The sequence below is a fragment of the Anabrus simplex genome, chromosome 9, assembly GCF_040414725.1.
Source record: "Anabrus simplex isolate iqAnaSimp1 chromosome 9, ASM4041472v1, whole genome shotgun sequence".
NCBI classification, from domain to species: Eukaryota; Metazoa; Arthropoda; class Insecta; order Orthoptera; family Tettigoniidae; genus Anabrus; species Anabrus simplex.
Genome location: NC_090273.1, coordinates 41,203,008 through 41,219,673, shown reverse-complemented (window position 1 = coordinate 41,219,673; position 16,666 = coordinate 41,203,008). Strand labels below are relative to the sequence as shown.

Genomic DNA, 16,666 nt, shown 5'->3' with positions numbered 1-16,666 from the left:
TATAAACTGTTCTATTTGATCTATGTAGTTAGACATGTTCTCTCATCAGAATGTGTTAGCCATGACTTGTGCGTTGCCACTCTGGGGACTTGTCACTTGTGTCAGATTCTGAACCAAGGACTTTGTGTTCAGTGATGTCACTCAAATCACCATCTTAATCTAACAGACTTTTGTCAGAATCACTCGACTGTTCTAAAACATCATCTGTTTCCGTGCTCTATAACCTGCACTTGCATGTAGAAGCCGTCGCCACTCCCAGCACATTGAATGCAAGACAGCAGGGTATAAGGACAAAGATTGGAGAAAAGAAATTCTCAGGAGTGCCCTAAATAGACAGAATTTGTTATGTCGACAGTCTGCTTCTCCGTGAGGAGAGAAAGATGCAGTGCTTGGCCCTGATGGCAGAGATAAACATTCCTTGGGATATCACAAAACAATTATCGAAATAGGGATTAGGGTATATCACTTGAATGCTCGAACCTTCCGCTTCACAGAGAAATGAGTTATGACACTAATGGCTTGGATTGTAACCGCTAAATCGCAGTACAATACACCCGTGTACCATGCGAGCTGTGCTTGTCACTCCGCCACATGAGCACTGTTCAACATTCAATGCCGACAAGTTAGTAATGTTGCAAACCTGATATATTGAGAGAAGCGTAAGTACAAATTACGTTGTAAATCTGCTGTATTTCTTCCCCATTATGTGACTAAAGAACTTCTGACTGCCCTTGTAATGATCTTCATTCATCCTATGCCTAAACTACTTTTTTCTCAGTTTTCAGTGGTCTCCTGATTGTTCTTATTTTCCTTTCCTTCTATTTTTTTCTTTTTTACCCATTATGATATACAACACATTATGCGGCGTAGAGACTATTACTTTATTACTGACCAGGTGAGTTGGCCGTGCGGTTAGTCGCGCAGCTGTGCACTTTCATCCGGGAGATAGTGGGTTCGAATCCCACTGTGGTTTCCCATTTTCACACCAGGCAAATTATGGGGCTGTTCCTTAATTAAGGCCACGGCCGGTTCCTTCCCATTCCTAGGCCTTCCATATCCCATCGTCGCCATAAGACCTATCTGTGTCGGTGCGATGTAAAGCAAAATGGCAACAACAACAACCGCTTTATTACTGTGTTGTCTGATTTCAGGTAGGTATTCTTAGTCAATTGGCACGCTATAAGTTTGCTTGTCTAGCCCCTTGATCAGAGTTATTTCACCTAGGTATTTAAATTTACTGTCCTTATCGATTTATGTGCACTCTGATATTTGTCATGAATTCGTCATCTCAAAAAGTTATCTGGAGTCCAACTTTCTGTACATTTACTGAGAACATTGCTGTATCATCTTTGAGTATATTATTTTTTGACTATTAGAAAAGTCAAGTCATTTTTACACCAAAAATTTCTGTACTGTTGTAATGTCTGTTAATACTGTCTGTCATTTAAAGCCTGACGATATGGGAGATTGAAAGACTTTTTGCATGACCTATGATTAATGAATGGCATGCTTTATTATTGGTCATGAAGGATTCATTTCTTTTTTTCTTATGTCTACAGGTTTCACAAAGCAATATGACTTAGCCATCAAACGGTTGAAATGCTTTACCATATGTGACTTCAGTCCTGACTCCCCAGCTTTTGTCTGCAAGTTTTGCCGAGTGGAGAACTATCAACAGATGCTGGCATTAGCTAATGAAGATGGCAAGATTGCCTTGCAAAATATTTGCCATGCATCACAACAGCGTTCATTAATTGGTACGTTTTCCGACAGGTCAGCATGTTGACCTACAGGCCTTGTTATCTCGGGTCTGATTTCTGGCCAGGTCATCATAGGTTCCTTTGCTTTTTGGCAGATCCAGTCATGGCTTTGACCTCCATATCTTTCTGTTTGTGCACTTTTCTTTACTGCTGCATATCCTTCCTTTTCTGATATCTAATAACTGCTATCCCCTCCTTCCCCTTCCTAGTTTCCCTTTTACCATCCCTTCCATTGCTACTCATAATACAATTATGTCGGAGATTGTGTCCTATCCAGTTTTGCTTTCTTTTTTGAATTTCATGTAGCATGCTTTTCTCTTCAGCACTTCTGCTTTCTTTATCCTTTCTTCCCAACGCACTATTCTCCTCCAAATCCACATCCCAAATGCTTCTATTTTTCTGTCCTTCCTTTCTCAGCATCCATGCTTCTGGACGGTATAGAGCTATACTCCACACGTAACACCATACTAGTCTCTTCCTCGGATCTTTCTCCAGCGAGCCGCTTTTATTAGATGTGGCAATTGGGCTTTTATATCAGTTACAGATTGGAGTTCTTAAGTTATATTTCCATGGTATTTAAACTATCATTTTTTTCCTTGCCATTGCCTCAAAGTATTATGTATTTTTTTTGTGCTCATTCCATACTCTTTGCGCTTGTTTAGTTCTCTAACCTTTTTGTGGAGGTCCTTAGTGTTCTCGGCTGTTACTGCCATATCAGTGAACTGAATAATAACACGCAGTTACCTGCACATGGCAGATGCCACCCACCCTCATTGGAGGGTCTGCCTTACAAGGGCTGTACTCGGCTAGAAATAGCCACACGAAATTATTATTAGTGAACTGAACGCATTCCATTCTCTTGCCTCTAATGTTGACTCCTCTCTCTCCATCCAAATGTTTGCAAATGATTTCCTCCCAGTAATGTTAAACAAAGTTCGTGATATGCAGCGATTTCTGGCCAGGACTTTAATCTTGAATGGTTACTTCACTTGGCTTGTGAAGTGTTTGTGATTTCCCCAACTGACACTCAATACTACCTTGCCCCGCACTAGTGCATAGATTTCCATACACAGCACATGCTGCTACACACTTGGCTAGTAAGTCACATGGAAGTATTTGCTAATAACACTGATACCTGGTTGTTTATATCTAACTCTGAAGTTTAGTCAAGTTAGTTCATACATAATTGCAGCCAAAACTGGTTGAGGCTTTTCTATGGGGACTGAAAAAACTGTTTTGAAGAGGAATCTTGCTAAAAAATAACAATTATGCTGTTAAATTTAAAGTTAGGTTTGAACATAAATAATTTAGATAAAAACAAAGGAACAAGTGTTTACAATTATAATTAATGAAATAAAGAATTAATGCATTTTAAGAACACCAACAGAGTAAAACATCAAGGAAAAACCTTCTTAGAAATGCAAACTATACTTGTTGGTTACAATTATGTCCAGCACCTGAGAGTTGCACACGTTTCATGTGCGCATTAGCATCTAGTTTCTCAATAAACTTTAATTTTCGTTATTTTTAAACTGTCTAGTGTTCTTTTCCATAACTGAATATCCTGCAAATCAGTATGCATAAGTACAGTAAGCCTAACGTTGTTACAAAATTCACTTGCAAATGTAAAATAACACGTCATCTGTATGCGCAAGTACAGTAGACGTAATTTACATACGTTGTTACACAATTCACCTACTAACATAAAATTTATCACCAACATGTCAGATAAGCAACCACAGCAAAGATTGGCTGGGAACTGACTCTCTCTTTAGCTGTAGGCCGACACGCTACCACGCTATGTAGTTCGGTGCTATGAAATTAAATTCTCTATCAAATCCTTACTCAGGTCAGTTGTTGATGGCACGTCATGCATGCAACATGGCCGGGAACGTTATTTTAAATTCTTCACGGCGGGAGTTACAAACATGCTAAAGAGAGAAATGATTCTTTAGTATGTATTTGATAGGATATAGACTGGGACTTCGGAATAGTGGCATAATAACCAGGGAAGCTCGCTAGAGAGGGACATCCTAACCAGTTTCAAGTGTAGTAATACGTAAAATCTGTCTGTTGAGCTTTGCATGTCCTGTAATCCGCCCCTTCTTTTTTAACCTTTGCTGGCGTTCTATGTTGAAATATCTGGTTTTGAATTCGGGCTCTTTGTAGTGGGACCTTTTAATACCATCTACTATCTTCTTTGTTGCCATATTCACTTGGATCCTTGTTACAACATTTATTGTATGCTACAGTTCTGTGTTTCTTGTGCAGCTGCATATTGCCTCCCTTGTGTATCAGTAATGGAGTTTTGGCCTCCAGTTCTCAAGATCGCCAGTTCAAATCCGGCGGAGGTAGGTGGGATTTTTGAAGGGCAGACATTCCACGTTATCCGATATCGCCATGTAAATGATCTCTGGTCACATAGTTAGTGTTTATCTAACAAAATGAAAACTCGGCCTTAGATTGCCTAAGAGAAAACCTGTTTAATCTGCCATCTGGTAGAGTAAAATGTAAAGTCAAAATTGGCGCACAGGCAGCCCGAATGGTGTCAGATTATAATGCCTGTCCATGGTAGCTGACGCTGTTATTATTATTAGTTGCAGATTTCATTTGTGTGCGTGTGTGTGTGTCTTTCTTAGTTACTGCCCTAAATATTTGTGGTTTGGTACACTTGCATAGAGAAAATCTGGCTCATACCCATAGATCGTAATAGTTTTTTTCCTTCCGTAAGATTTCAGTATTTGCATAACTTAATACCGGAGTCCACCCAGCCCTTACAGCTTCTCTCTGTGACTGGCTTGAAGTCAGTCTGGAGAATCATATGAACCAATAGCCTCCCTTAATTAAAGTCGGTATAATTGGAGAAAATGAGAGATGGGGGTAGCTCAGTGCAATATGATTGGAGATTCAACCTTATAAGTAGGGGTGAGTTGCCGTCCACTCGTCCTGGGGGGGGGGGGGTAAGTAACGTGTCAGTCGTGTTGCTAGAAGCATGAAGAGGGGAAATGAGACAGGGTTGTTAGATGTTTGATTTTGCTGATATGAATCGCTCTTCCTATATGAAACAGAGTTTGTGCCCACAAGTGTGCGTAATCTGGTACATGTAATATTAAATGAAGTGTGCAAAAATGAAATTCTGTGTGATGATTTTTATTTCTTCTATAAAACGGGAAGTTGTAGCCTATAAATCTCAATCTGCTCCCGAGAGGGTCAGATAACCGATGTACTGTATGTATTCACATGTTTTTTTCCCTGATATATTTTGATTGTAATATGCGATATATAATGATAATTATCATGTCCTCAATTACAAGCCGTGAAAGCATCAGTCTGAATGATAATTGTCATTGGACTGTCCGGCTCCATGGCTGAATGGTCAGTGTACTGGGCTTTGGTTCAAGGGGCCTCAGGTTCGATTCCTGGCCAGGCCATTGATTTTAACTGCATGTGGTTAATCTCTGGTTTGGAGGGTTTGTGTTTTAATCTCAATGCACTTACTTCTCTTCATCTACATACAACACATCACACTACCAACCACCACAGAAATACGCAGTGGTGAATATGTACATTCGTATGGGTTTGGCGTTGGGAAGGGTATCCGGCCGTAAAACTGTAACAAATCCACACGATTGTCTAGCCCAATAAAATTGTGGAAAACGCCAGGAAGAGACAACTGCAAACAAGCTTTTTTCTTATTAAACTGCAGCTAAGTATTGTATTTATTTCCAGGAATTCAAGCCCACTATAACGCAATTTTTGACCTTGCCTGGATGGAGAACGCATTTAAGTTGGTGAGTGTGTCTGGCGACCACACAGCTATCCTGTGGGATGTTGGTGAATCTGAGTTAAAGGAAGTGGGGAAATTCCAGGGACATACTCGCAGTCTCAAAACTGTCGACTTCAGACCACAGGATTCAGGTAGGAAGAATTAAATGGTCTTGACCAATCTATATCTCAGAGAGAAAAGTTAGATATTAATTATTGCTCCTACTATATTCAAGAATTTTCTGTTCTACTTTCTTTTCATTGTTTTTAACATGTAAATAAATATGGTAATTTTCTACAATCCGTGGGGATATGTTACTATGATCCGTGCTTCTCTCTGAATATTTTTGCTAACTACTGACTGATGATGCGTTGGCCTGAATATAGGATTATGTATTTGTATGTTAAAATATAGTAATAAAAGCCATTCTAATCTTTATGGGCAGCCTAGCATTTAACTGTAGAATACTGGTAATAACTCATAATTTTTACGAGGCAGTTTAGCAACATAGCCTGCTGTTCCAAAACTGTAAGTCCCTGAGCACTGAACGCCTCATTACCTTCTGTTGGAAGCAATTTGCACTTTTGGACGTGTTTATCTTTGATCCCGATTGGTTTGAAAGTAGATGTAAGCATACTTTCCCGATTTAGGCGGGAGACTCCCGATTTTCGACAGCTTTTCCCGCCTCCCTATTATTCTATTATTTCTCCCGATTTTAGCTTTGGGGGGGGGGAGAACTGCAAACATTTCTTTTTAAATCCCGCCATTTCTGCTTTGTACGCCAGTGGCCGGAAGTCCTTCGCTCATTGGCCGCTTTCAAATAAATTATCAGTGTTTATTAATACAAGAAATGAGCTCGAATGTGCAATGTTTATTGAAACCTGTATATTGCAACGCATATATCTATTGTTAATCTCGTGTTCTCATGTTTTCGCGTGCTATGTTCGTGTTTCTTCGCATCAGTCCTGTTGATTCTAGAGACTAGTCGCTAGATTTGGAGAGTTTTGTAATTTAGTGACTGAATTTCAAAAATAGCAGCTAGTGATTTTTCTAGAGATTTTAGGACCGGGCGGGGTTGGCCGTGCACGTAGAGGCGCGTGGCTGTGAGCTTGCATCCGGGAGATAGTAGGTTCGAATCCCACTATCGGCAGCCCTGAAGATGGTTTTCCGTGGTTTCCCATTTTCACACCAGGCAAATGCTGGGGCTGTACCTTAAGGCCACGGCCGCTTCCTTCCAACTCCTAGGCCTTTCCTATCCCATCGTCGCCATAAGACCTATCTGTGTCGGTGCGGCGTAAAGCCCCTAGCAAAAAAAAAAAAAAAGAGAGAGATTTTAGGAGCTAGTTGGAGACAATCCTGGCATATCTTAATTTATTACTTGATAAAAATTGAATTGCACTTCGCATAATCTTGCGGGCGTGTTTTGCAATATATTAATCTATGCATTTGCTAAGTAATGGCAGTTAAGTGCACGACGATTATCTCGCATGTGGAGCATGAGCTCATATTATTTTTGCAAGGCTTGTCAGAGACCCATCACCTCACTCGCGTACTTCCTGTTAGGGAATAGATATGTGTAATTTTTAGCCTTGTAGGTTCGTATAGCAACATTCGGATTTTGAGATAATTGGTATATGTACCATAGTACTCTTGTATTGCGCAATACATGTAGAATACGCAGTTTGACCAATTACATCTCCTGATTTTCATATCAAAATCTCCTGATTTTTGGTTTTGTAAAGTTGGCAGGTATGTGTAATTTGTTGTTGTTTTTGAGATTGATATGAGGTTTCCTTCGCTTCTGTGTCACGTTGCAAATAGGATAAACCAGATCAAACCGGCTTGAGAACCGTGCCAAGAAATCGGCATCAAACACAAATATTCCGTTGGTTTCAGCCAGTATCACCGTAGCGTACTTGCTTTGGCGTGATGCTGTCGACTCAGGTCTGTTTTCAATAGCCTCCTCTGGCAATGTTTAATTCTTCGACTGGCACTGTCATGTCGGTCTTAAGTCACGTTCACATTTAGCAACACCGCCTCGCAAAGCCCATTTGAATTCACCTGCAAAGTGACCTGATTGGCTCATTTATGCAGCTGATAAAATGACAACTGTGAGAGATGTCGAATTATTTATTTATTTACGCTGTTTACGCCCACGTTGAAGCACCAAAATCAACCTTATACAGTAGAACCTCGATAATTCGAAATCGGTTAATTCAAAATCCCGCCTAATTCGAAGAAGCTCTCGTTCCCGGAAACATGAGATACAGTTTTGCATGTTATTTCAATTGTTTAATTCGAAATACGGATAATTCGTAATTCGAAGTACAATGTCGGCCCCATTACCGAAATTCAGACTTTTAATTCGAAACTGCCTTTACATTTTAAAACAATAGTACGTTACAGAGTAATTTCAACTCGAAATTTATCCGCTGCGCGTCATAATAGAACGCACGTTCCGGTACGTGGAGGGGTAGCTTTCCGCATTTACACTCACTTCGGTGGGTCTACAGTGCGCTTCATGATTGCTAAGTTGAATGAAATCGGAATTCCTTTGTATTCAACCTTTTAAGGAACGCCGTAATATCACGCAACAGGCAGTGTGCGGGAAAACAGAATCCGCGAACACTGGCAATACCAACAGTTGACGAAAAAACGTGGCTCATATAATAAATTCGTACGCACCGAACAATATTTTCATTGCCGGTGAAACTGCATTGCTTTATTTTAATGCGAGCCCAAACGGTCTTATGGTTTTAAAGGAGAAATTGCCAGCCGGGAAATCGTACAAGGGTGAGGGATGGGGGTCATAGTAGTGCACATGGATGCGAGATACTTTATCGCCTCGCCATAGGAGAATTCGATAAGCTACAACGTTTTAAGGGCGTCGGGCACTTTCCATGCCAGTACAAAGCACCTAAAAATGCAAACAGTACAGAAATCCAATAAATAATGCATTTGCACACGGGAACCGGCATAATTTATCCTCGTCTTTGAATTGTGCAATTTTTTTCTTTCGTTGCGTGAGGTTATGTTTGTCAATGATTTATCCAAGTGCATTATTTGAACATTGTAAATGCACCTTGTTGGATACATTTCGGAAATAGTTTTTTCCATGGCATTTGAAAGGTATAAACTGTATAAATCACGTAATTCGAAGTCCGATTTTTGAGTCCCAACGACTTCGAATTAACGAGGTTTTACTGTACAATAAAATCTTCAAAAAAATCTCATTTTTTTAACTCGGCCATATAATTTGTTGTGTTCGAATCAGTTTTAAAGTCCTATTATCTATGGATGCTTTTTCATTAGCATTCCAGGTGACAATTTCACCAATATATTTAGATTTATTTACAACTTTTATTTTCTGAGTATTATTTAATATAATATGTGGAGTGTCAAATTTAAAGGGCAGCATCTTTTTTCTATTCACAAAATATATTTTCAACCTAACTTTCGCTGCTAATCTTCATAGTTCCTAGTTCAAATTATTTATCAACATGACCAACCCTCTAACGCTGATATTCCTAGTTCACATTGTTTCCGAACCCTCTGTTTTTTAGTCCTAACTCCTCACTGATGTAGAACAGTTGAGTGCCGCTTTACCCAGCAGAGGGAAGTGATTGAGGTGTGCGCGCTAACAAAATGCAACGGTGTCTTTAAAAATTCACTGCTCCAATGATTTTGTCCAGATTATTTACAAGGTTTTACAGTAGAGGTTCAGAAGAATGTAGTTTACATTCATTGACTTTATTTATATAGTGTGAACGTATAAATGTATTTGCATGGGTTGTTTCATAATTCAATAAAATAAAATAAAAAACAAGGGTTATTGCCTCAGAAACTTTCAGCAGGAGTACTGGACACACATCTTCAAAGATTCATTTAGCGCAAACCCCAGGTTAATGGGATGATTTGTTCATGAGAGAGAGAGGAAGAGTGTGTACTTTGACACGTCATATCGACCATTACTTGCTGTTACGCAGCATCCTCTCTCATTCTTTATGTTGTGTGTCTACTCATTTTGCTCATTTCAGTCTGGTGTAATGCTGTTATCGCCTTGTTTATTCAAATTAATTACATTACTCAAATACAGACTGCGCCGTGCCATGCTTCTGCACCATGCAGTATCATATCTCAAAGCGACAGCAATCCGAGTAATTAAAAGTCGTATAATGAGGTTCCAAGATATTGAATGAATTATAGAAATCCTTACGAGGTCATGTCAGCATGCATATCAGTGGAAGGATGCTGATTTATCGTATCAATTTTCACAAGAAAAGTTTGTGTATTGATACACACAGTACATCCGCTAGAATGCAGCAAAAATTTAAGTCTGTATACTCTCAAGCAGAAAACGATCAGACTATTTCAAACTCTATAGAAAGAAAAAGAGAAGCACTGGTTTGGGCTGATTTCTACATAGAAGGCAGGCAGAGATCTTCAGCTTCAAAGATTTATAATTTCCATCCCTACAACATTAAAGTTGACAAGCTAGAAGGAAATTAAATTAGGCCTACAGGGGTTTATACCAAGCAGGGAGGTCGGCAGCACGTGAGGAAGAGGTCTATACAATGATTGGAGGTCAGCGTCAAGGTGTTGAGGAAAGAATTCTGTCTAGTTACTTCATTGTGTACTCATTCTTGTCAGGATTTTCCTGTTATGTTTCTGAGGAAACCCATTTCAGTACCTCTACTGTTCTTTCCAAATTCCATTATTATTAAAGGTGGTCGATTTAGCATAAAAATGTTTTGTCTTATGAATAGATTTCTTCTTTTTGATACGTTTCTGCTTATGCAGATCTTTCAAGAGTAGATAAGTACACACACACTTTTCCAGAAAAGTAAATGCAAGTTGAGTTTTGTGCCCAGCTGAACTTATTCGACTGCTATGGGTTAAAGGTCTGCAGACTTGCTGACATATTGTCATTGCCAGGACAAAACCTCCTATGTGATAATATTTTTGGAGATATACTGGCCCGCAGCACATACATTATGAAGAGCGAGAATGCCTTGACAATATTCACACAATATTGCACCTTAGATGACAGAACCTTACTGGCCAAAGTTGTAAGCTAAAATATTTCACATAGGAGGTTTTGTCCCGGCAGCGACAATATTATTGAAACTCATTCATATTAAAATTTTTCTCTTCAGACTGCTCCCTGTTAAAAGGATGTGGTTGTTTGCTGTAAGAGAATTGCATTGTAGTTTACCTTAAATGTCTTTGCCTGTAGTTGGAGGGGCATGGTCAGAGGTCAAGATTTGGATATAAAAGGCATAACTGTACTGTTCTTCTTTTAGCTGTGTTTGCGACTGGAGCTCGAGATGGTATGATCGTGATATGGGATACTAGATGCAGCAAAGACCAGCTCTCTATAAAACCTGACAATTTCATCTCTAATGCTCATCATTATCCAGGTATGTTGTTTCGGGCACACTAATTTTATGTGAAGTCCTAACTCTGAATCTTGCTTAATAAAAGCAGGAATTGTAAGTACGTGGTTAGGTCAGTTTGATTTTAACCCGTTCCCTTTTATGAACGATAAATTGTCGTCGGGCAGGAAATGCTCACCGACGTTATAGTCGTAGTTTTATAGCATATTATTTTGATCAAATGTGGGTTGTATTTAACTGGATGTTGTGGAAAAATTATTTTTCTTGAAATACTAATAAAACGTATTTGTATCTTTCCTTTACATGTTGAGTTTAGTGTTGTATGCCTCTAAACGGTTTGAAGCACAAGGACACATTTCCACAGGCAGCGCACATTGTTCTTGCATCCTTCCTAACACCTATTTTCTGACATAACACACATCGCTGGTTGACAGTTTTTCTTGTCTGCAGATGGAATTTTGGAGATGAAATGTCTCTTCCAGCCTATCCCCAAAGCTGAAATCAATATCACTGTCATTTTCTAGTCCATCTTCAACAAAATACATACAGTAAAACCTCGTTAATTCAAAGTCATTGGGACACAAAAGTCGGACTTCGAATTACGTAATTTCGAATTAACCGCCAAATCGTAATTCAGAAATGCCAACCCTTGCGGCATCAGAGTATTCTAAGACATCTTACTGCATACAATTAACCTTGATTCACAGTCATCTCAAATGTCATGACAAAAAAATATTTCCAAAATGTATCCATCCAACAAAGTGCATTTACAGTATTAAGATAGACAACTCGCTGGCAAACATAACCTCACGTAATGAAATAAGAAAAGATTCGAAGACGAGGAAAAATATGTACTGGCTCCCCTGTGTAAGTGCTTTATTCATTGGATTACTGTGCTGTATGCATTTTATATGCCTTGTACTTGCACGGAAAGTGCCCAATGTCCTTAAAACATCGTGGCTTATCGAACTTTCCTATGACAAGGGGAGAAAGTCTCTCGCTTCCATGAGCATTAAAATATAGAACAGTGACTATCCTAGTACAATTTCCCACCATGGCACTTGTCCATGGCCACCTTGTCCCGTAATTCAAAATGCCAACTCTCGTCGCGTCACAACCTTTCATATGTCATGGAAAACACTATTTCTAAAATGTATCCAACAAGGTGCATTTACATTATTCAATAATGCACTTCGATAAAATACTGGCAAACATAACCTCACGCAACGAAAGAAAGAAAAAATTCAAAGACGAGGACAAATTATGCTGGTTCTCCAGTGCAAATGCTTTATCTGTTGGATTACTGTACTGTTTGCATTTTTAGATGCCTTGTACTTGCACGGAAAGTGCCAGGCGCCCTTAAAACATCGTGGCTTATGGAACTTACATATGACGAGGGAAGGAAGTCTCTTGCTTCTGTATGCATTTCAACACAGTACAGTGACCCCTACCCTTGAATGATTTCCTGGCTGGCACTTCTCTCCTTTAAAACTGCAAGTCCGTTTCGGCTCGGCATTAAAAAATATTAAAAGTGCAGTTTCATCGGCACTGACAATATTGTTTGATGCACACGAATTGATTATATGAACCACGCTTTTTCGCCAACTGTCGGCATCACCAGTGTTTGCAGATTGTTTCTCCGCACACTGCCTGCTGCATGATATTGTGGCATTCCTTAAAATGCTGAATACAAAAGAATTAAGATTTCACTCGAACTTAGCACATATGAAGCACACTGTAGACACACCGAAGTGAGTGAAAGTGCGGAATGCTAATCTTGCGGAAGACTCGTTCTTTCGTGACGTGGAGAAATTTTGAATTTTAGTTACTCTGTAAAATACTTCTGTTATATTCTTTTTTAAAAAAAGAAAAAAGGAGTTTTGAATTAAAAGTCTGAATTTCGGTAATGGGACTGATATTGTTCTTCGAATGACGAACTAGCCGTATTTTAAATTAAACAATTTAAATAATATGCAAAACTGTACCTCATGTTTCCAGGAACGAGAGCTTCTTCGAATTAGGCGTGATTTTGAATTAACCAATTTCTAATTATCAAGGTTCTACTGTAGTAATTTCCGCACCAGTTACGCTAAGTGTTGCGAACCGCTTTACTTGCCTTGTTGAAGCCATAGTTAAGAGTGATCCAACCTAAATATACACACATGGCATATTATTTGTATATCATTAACTATTTACGTACGTTGTGTTGTTAAGGAGACAGCGGAAAAGCATATTCCCAAGAAAAAGAACAAGAAGAAGGCCACATGGTTATCGGGTGAAGCACTACAAATAGCAGAAGAAAGAAGGAATGCAAAAATCAAAGGGGAAAGATCGAAAATGTCTAAATTAAATGCAGAGTTTCAGAAACTAGCTAGAAGAGATAAGAATGCCTTTTTGAATGAACAGTGCAAGGAAGTTGAGGAAAATAACAGACTGGGTAAGACAAGAGATCTTTACATAAGAATTGGAGACATCAGAGGGAAATTCCAGGCTAAGATTGGAATGATAAAAGATAAAAATGGAAAAGATCTTACTGAAGCAGAGGAGATTAAAGAAAGGTGGAGGGAATATGTAGGCAATTTGTATAGGAAAGATGGGAATACTCCTGATGATGAAGTTACTCTGTTGTCAGAGCCAGAACCAGATATCTTAGAAAGTGAGGTCAAGTGGGCCCTAGAGAGTATTGCAAACAATAAGGCAAGTGGTTATGATGGAATCCCTGCAGAACTGTTCAAAATCCTAGGAGAGGATGCTGTGAAAGTGCTACATTCAATATGTCAGCAAATATGGAAAACCCAGCAGTGGCCAAAAGATTGGAAAAACTCAGTGTTCATCCCAATTCCAAAGAAGGGCAGCGCTAAAGAATGTTCAAACTACCGAACAATCGCACTTATATCGCATGCTAGTAAGGTTATGCTCAAGATCCTGCAAAATAGGCTTCGGCAGTATGTAGATCGAGAACTACCTGAAGAACAAGCCGGTTTCCGCAAAGGCAGAGGAACCAGAGATCAAATTGCTAATATTCGCTGGATTATGGAGAAAGCAAGAGAATTCCAGAAAGACCTATACTTATGCTTTATTGACTATGCTCAAGCCTTTGACTGTGTCGACCACAATAAATTGTGGCAAGTACTCAAGACTATGGGAGTACCAGATCATCTTATTTGCCTTATGAGAAATCTCTACTCTGATCAGGAAGCTACGGTGAGAACCCTATATGGAACAACTGAATGGGTCAAGATTGAGAAAGGTGTACGTCAAGGCTGCATATTGTCACCTTACTTATTCAACTTATATGCAGAGTATGTGATGAGGAATGCCAAATTAGATGAAACAGAAACTGGAGCTAAAATTGGTGGGATACATATAAATAACCTTAGATATGCTGATGACACCACCCTGTTGGCAGAAAGTGAAGAACAACTTAAGTATCTACTAATGAAGGTGAAAGAAGAAAGTGCAAAAGCTGGACTAAGGTTGAATGTCAAGAAAACAAAGATCATGGCAACTAAACCTATCACCTCCTGGCATATAAATGGTGAAACAATGGAGGTTGTTCCTAGTTTCATCTACTTGGGCTCCAAAATAACTGCTGATGGCGATTGCAGCCATGAAATTAAGAGACGCTTGCTCCTTGGGAGGAAGGCAATGGCCAACCTTGATAACGTTTTCAAGAGTAGAGACGTAACTTTAAGAACGAAGATTCGTATAGTGAAGGCTATGGTCTTCCCAGTAGCAATGTACGGAAGCGAAACCTGGACAGTAAGAAAGGCTGAGCGCCGAAGAATAGATGCATTTGAACTATGGTGTTGGAGAAAACTCCTTAGAGTTCCGTGGACTGCGAAGAGATCTAATAAGTCCATATTACAGGAAATCAACCCAGGCTGTTCACTGGAAGGTCAAATACTCAGGCAAAAACTAAAGTACTTCGGTCATATCATGAGAAAACATGATTCACTGGAAAAGACCTTAATGCTGGGGAAGACTGATGGTAACAGGAGAAGAGGGCGACAACGGATGAGGTGGATTGATGACATCAAGGAAGCCACGGCTCTCAATTTAGAAAGACTTCGGAAAATTGTATACGACAGGAAGAAATGGCGCACTTTGGTCTATGGGGTCACGGAGAGTCGAAAGCGACTAAACGACTAACAACAACAACAACAACAACTATTTATAGGTCTGTATCTTTGTTACAAGATAAGCAAATGCATCAGACAGCACCTGGCTTCACTCGTAATTGATAGCGAGTGCTAGCCAGCATATCTAATTCAGAATGGGGAAATATTGTCATTAAACTCTCTATGGGTTTCTTTTGTCAGGCAAGTGGAAATGTCTGGCCGCATAGATCGTACAGTCCCAATACAAATGTTTTTACTTCTGTTGCCATTTTCTTGCAACTGACCAAAAAGGAAAAAAAAAACTTCTGATGTATAACTATAAAAATAATACCGGAGTTATTGACGTAATAAGCCTGTAATTTTCAAACTACATAAATGAAAGATTCAAAAGCACTGTAGTTTGTTTCATTAAAATGACCGAAGATACAAATTGTTTTCCAGTAAAAAATTCGCAGAGTGAAATCGCAACACCTATTGGGCAACATGCTAGCACCAGTGGGATATATAAATGGTGAATGAGTTAATTAATAGTATAGAAAGACAGCAACATCGGTGGGAATATATGATAGGATAAAAATAGGACAAGGACTATCTCCAGATCTTCATACACTGCCATCTCCCTTCTCATCTGACGAAACAAGCTTGTTTCTACTTTTCATTTTCACTGGATTGATGGGAGATTTCTTGAGAAATAAGGACAATAAGGAGAAAACCAGATAAATAAGTCTCTTCCCTGTGGTTCAGATTCCACATGAAACTGGAGATCCAGTGGCTATTATCTCGATATTAACAATCTTGTAAAACTAAAAGCTTGCAGATAAAATAAAGTCAGAGAGGTGTAGGAAGAACAAGTGTTTAATGGTTATTTACCTTACATATGTTAAACTTTTTTATCTGTGTCAATTACCTTTCTCCCCTCTCTCCACCACCCTCTCTTCATTTGAAAACTGTGGCTGCTGAAAGACTGACTACTTCCCAGTTCAAATACTAGCCTGCCTGGTGGCCCTGATCATTAAGGCTTGAAGTTACTACGGTCTTAAATCGTGTTTAGCTGGTTTGAGTCCCGTTGGTCATCTGAGGGCGTCAGCTAGAAAGACTTGCACCTGGCCCCTCTGGAAACCACATAACATCCATCCATTACAAATGTTTCACATTCAAGAGTTGATACAATCTTGAAACCATGTTTTGTTTAGGCCTTGTCTGTGCCTGTGAATTAATTCTTTGTAAATAATTAAATCGGTTACTGGTCACAATTTTTAGTGAATCATCTTCAATAATTGAATGCTATCATTTTGCCACCTCAGAATGGAGCCTAGACTCTGAAATGTGTTGTGAACAAGATTTATTAAAAATTGTGACTGGTAATGGATTTAATTATTTATGAACAACATAGTTGATACACTTCTGCAAATACCTAGTCAAGCCATAAATACAGTCGCAAACTATTGTTGTAATAACTGGAGTATGGTTTGAGATTTCCGAATTTCCTTTTGATATACACTTTATACACCGTTTGCACCAGTTGTTAATCAAAAGTCCACCATTAACTTGTACACTGCCTTGGAGTGTCTTTGCCCAGTCATCTTTTGCTGAATAGGCAGTATCGGTTGGGAAATCTGCCAT

At 39.2% G+C, this 16,666-nt stretch overlaps 1 protein-coding gene across 3 annotated transcripts in view; it reads left to right on the top strand.

Annotated features, from left to right (window-relative positions):
* l(2)dtl (lethal-(2)-denticleless) overlaps positions 1 to 16,666 on the top strand; it is a 66,288-nt gene that overhangs the window by 9,575 nt on the left and 40,047 nt on the right. For 2 of the 3 annotated variants that reach the window (XM_067153997.2, XM_067153998.2), the window contains exons 2-4: positions 1,560 to 1,757; positions 5,490 to 5,678; positions 10,830 to 10,946. In XM_067153997.2, the coding sequence (XP_067010098.1) occupies positions 1,560 to 1,757; positions 5,490 to 5,678; positions 10,830 to 10,946 (504 nt within the window). The remainder of the gene's footprint in view (positions 1 to 1,559; positions 1,758 to 5,489; positions 5,679 to 10,829; positions 10,947 to 16,666) is intronic. The other variant, XM_067153999.2, reaches the window with a different exon arrangement.